This window comes from Myotis davidii, unplaced genomic scaffold, assembly GCF_000327345.1.
Source record: "Myotis davidii unplaced genomic scaffold, ASM32734v1 scaffold2152, whole genome shotgun sequence".
Lineage (NCBI taxonomy): Eukaryota > Metazoa > Chordata > Mammalia > Chiroptera > Vespertilionidae > Myotis > Myotis davidii.
In genome coordinates, this window is record NW_006283542.1 from 110645 (window position 1) to 114493 (window position 3849).

General features: G+C 60.1%; 2 protein-coding genes across 2 annotated transcripts; one reads left to right on the forward strand and one right to left on the reverse strand.

Annotated features, from left to right (window-relative positions):
* Positions 1 to 133: 133 nt before the first annotated feature.
* On the reverse strand, positions 134 to 1197 carry NKG7 (natural killer cell granule protein 7). The gene is made up of 4 exons (XM_006753699.2): positions 993 to 1197; positions 761 to 907; positions 542 to 676; positions 134 to 441 (listed from the first exon to the last, which is right to left on the reverse strand). The coding sequence occupies exons 1-4, from the start codon at positions 1147 to 1149 to the stop codon at positions 383 to 385; spliced, it is 498 nt and encodes a 165-aa protein (XP_006753762.1). The 5' UTR covers positions 1150 to 1197; the 3' UTR covers positions 134 to 382.
* A 59-nt stretch (positions 1198 to 1256) lies between these two features.
* Positions 1257 to 3393, forward strand: LOC102758026 (protein NKG7). Its single transcript, XM_015564429.1, has 4 exons — positions 1257 to 2619; positions 2705 to 2851; positions 2936 to 3070; positions 3171 to 3393. Exons 1-4 carry the CDS (start codon positions 2463 to 2465, stop codon positions 3227 to 3229), a joined length of 498 nt encoding a protein of 165 aa, XP_015419915.1. The 5' UTR covers positions 1257 to 2462; the 3' UTR covers positions 3230 to 3393.
* The last annotated feature ends 456 nt before the right edge of the window (positions 3394 to 3849 follow it).

Genomic DNA, 3849 nt, shown 5'->3' on the forward strand with positions numbered 1-3849 from the left:
CAGAGAAAGGGGGACGAAGAGGAGAGATGGAAACAAACAGACAATGGCCAGAGAAGAGGGGAAAGGATGTGGGCAGTGCCCAAATCCACACTGGGTGGGGGCCCTTGGGGAGCAGGTAGAGGTTTCAGATTCTTTTCTGGGTGCCCAGTGTCGCCCAACGGGGAGCTAGCGTGCCATCGGCTTGTGTCGTGGTTGAATTAATCTCAAAATAACCAGACTGCAGCAAATCATTGTTGAAAGAATGAATAAACAAACAATGGGGCTATGGAAGGGCTGGGGGTGAGGGCCGAGGGAGGGCCAGGTGATCCCATGGCTCCGGATGATGCTTGGATGATGCTTTCCAACCCACCTGCTGTCCTCACCTTCGGCTCACATGTTGGGCTCACAATTCTTCGTAGCCAGATGGAGGGGCACGGAAGTGAGCGACCAGACTCAGGCTACCTGGGGTGGCAGAGGGAGCTTAGTTAGCACTTGTCCCCACCCCTACCTGCTCCCCCAGAGCCCCCAGTGGGCCCTCCCCAACTCCCAAGGCAACAGTCACCTGCACTGAACCAGAGGAGAGCCGAAACCCAGCCCAGGTAGAAGGACCAGGAGAAGCAGGACTGGATCTGGGGGTGTCGAGGTTGGCTCCACCGATGACCGGTGTAGACGGCCATGGCCACCACCATGAAGACGGCTGACACAAGAGACAAGGAGACTGCTCAGCACCTCTGCGGGAATGCACAGTCCCCAAGGCCCACGGCCAGTCCACATTCCTTACCTGCAACAAAGGCTGTGATGGACGAGACCAGGGGGCCCCGGCCCGGGGCGGACAGTGAGGGGATGCAGGACAGGACCAGGAGGCCCACAGACCCCAGGCCACACAGGGCGGCCAGAATGCTGAAGGTCTGCGTCACGTGGATGAAGTCTGCTCAGAGAGGAGACCTGTGAGGACCTGTCCCCTCTGGCTCTTCTCCCCTGTCCCCCAGACAAGACACGCCACTCCCCCTTACCTGCTACTGATTCCCCACCCCGCTTCGGCCAGAGGCCCGAGTGAGCTGAAGAGCTGGGCCCGATGGCCATGAACCAGAAATCCGTGCTCAGAGCAACCAGGGCAGAGACCAGGGCCAGGGAGGCGGCCAGCAGGGCCAGGGACCGACAGGGCTCCATGGGGGTGAGCGCTGGGTTCCTGGGTCTCTGAGAGAAGAGGCTGTGGACCCGGACTCCAGGCGTCCTCTGAGCCCCCCCAAAAGCAAAGAAGCGAGCACGCAGTTGAGGCAACTTGGGGGTTTCCTTAAGACCAGACCGCTTCTGTTTCACCCATTTCAGTTCCTGGCAACAGATTCTCACACATCCTCCCTTCCTGGGTTGAATCGATGACGTCTCCCCTCCCCGAGGTCCTGGTCCCCCACTCACAGCGTGTGCTGGGGCAGGGTGTCATCAGTTGTTTGGACAGTGGTTCAGAATCTGCTTCCCTGTCTCAGGTTTGTCTTCATATCAGAGGTCCTCTTCAGGGCCATTCCAGCTCCACAGGGATCAAGTTTGCCTGGACCTTCTCCCTGGGCTGTGGCACCTTCACCTTCTACCTGCTCACAGGTGAGGTTCACCCCAGGGCCTGATACTGGTGTGGGAGGAAGACGCTTGGAAGGCCGGAGGGCCCTGCACTGACATCCCTGGGCCCCTGGCAGGTACCATGACCCTCATGGTCAAGCTGGCCATGCTCAGAGCGGGGCTGTGTGAACTCACACGTCTGAGGAGGAGGTGGGCGTGTTTTCCCCACCACAGACTTTTACAATCCTGATTCTCTCCCTTCTGCCTGCCCTGAGCATGCGCTGCAAAGCAGGGGCCCAGGAACCCGCCACCTGCCCACCCACCCCCTCCTCCCTCAGGACCTGGTGTCCACATCTCCAGCTCTTTTCTCCTTCAGCCCCAGGCATCATGGAGGCCTTAGAGTGGGGGGCCCCACCTCTCTCACCACGGAAAGTTGCAGCATTCACAGGAAGACATGACACATCCCCCAACTGTCCCCGGTGGCCACATCCCTCCCCTCGTTGAACTCACACCCTGGCTTCATGCGCCAACCCCACCACTGAGCCCCCAAGCCTGTCATCTCTTCCGGGAAGCCCCCCCTCTGGTGCTGAGCAAGGCTCCGAGGGTGAGAGCTGCGGAACCTGAGATAGCGAGGCAGGTTCTGAACCATCAGCCAAACCACTGGTGACACCCTGCCCACCACACAGTATGAGTGGGGGACCAGGACCTCGGGGAGGGGAGACGTCATCGGTTCAACACAGGAAGGGAGTATGTGTGAGAATCTGCTGCCAGGAACTGAAATGGGTGAAACAGAACCGGTCTGGTCTTAAGGAGCCCCCCGAGTTGCCTCAACTGCTTGCTGGCTTCTTTGCTTTTGGGGGGGCTCAGAGGACCCCGGAGTCCGGGTCCACAGCCTCTTCTCTCAGAGACCCAGGAACCCAGCGCTCACCCCCATGGAGCCCTGTCGGTCCCTGGCCCTGCTGGCCGCCTCCCTGGCCCTGGTCTCTGCCCTGGTTGCTCTGAGCACGGATTTCTGGTTCATGGCCATCGGGCCCAGCTCTTCAGCTCACTCGGGCCTCTGGCCGAAGCGGGGTGGGGAATCAGTAGCAGGTAAGGGGGAGTGGCGTGTCTTGTCTGGGGGACAGGGGAGAAGAGCCAGAGGGGACAGGTCCTCACAGGTCTCCTCTCTGAGCAGACTTCATCCACGTGACGCAGACCTTCAGCATTCTGGCCGCCCTGTGTGGCCTGGGGTCTGTGGGCCTCCTGGTCCTGTCCTGCATCCCCTCACTGTCCGCCCCGGGCCGCGGCCCCCTGGTCTCGTCCATCACAGCCTTTGTTGCAGGTAAGGAATGTGGACTGGCCGTGGGCCTTGGGGACTGTGCATTCCCGCAGAGGTGCTGAGCAGTCTCCTTGTCTCTTGTGTCAGCCGTCTTCATGGTGGTGGCCATGGCCGTCTACACCGGTCATCGGTGGAGCCAACCTCGACACCCCCAGATCCAGTCCTGCTTCTCCTGGTCCTTCTACCTGGGCTGGGTTTCGGCTCTCCTCTGGTTCAGTGCAGGTGACTGTTGCCTCGGGAGTTGGGGAGGGCCCACTGGGGGCTCTGGGGGAGCAGGTAGGGGTGGGGACAAGTGCTAACTAAGCTCCCTCTGCCACCCCAGGTAGCCTGAGTCTGGTCGCTCACTTCCGTGCCCCTCCATCTGGCTACGAAGAATTGTGAGCCCAACATGTGAGCCGAAGGTGAGGACAGCAGGTGGGTTGGAAAGCATCATCCAAGCATCATCCGGAGCCATGGGATCACCTGGCCCTCCCTCGGCCCTGGCCCCCAGCCCTTCCATAGCCCCATTGTTTGTTTATTCATTCTTTCAACAATGATTTGCTGCAGTCTGGTTATTTTGAGATTAATTCAACCACGACACAAGCCGATGGCACGCTAGCTCCCCGTTGGGCGACACTGGGCACCCAGAAAAGAATCTGAAACCTCGACCTGCTCCCCAAGGGCCCCCACCCAGTGTGGATTTGGGCACTGCCCACATCCTCTCCCCGCTTCTCTGGCCACTGTCTGTTTGTTTCCATCTCTCCTCTTCGTCCCCCTTTCTCTGCTCTTCCCTATTCCTTTCTGGCTCCAGCACTTTCCTCCACACTCCCTGTCGGCCCCTCACCTGCGCTGTAGTTCTCCTTGTTCATCCCAGTAATTCATTCTCTCCTTCTGCTGGCTTTCCCCAAGCACATCCTTTCTGCTGGGCCTCACTGGGGGCTGGGGATGAGGACAGGAGTCAGATCCAGGTGATGCCCATGAGGGTGCAGGGTGGGGGGTGGGGGGCTGCACATCAGGTGGGG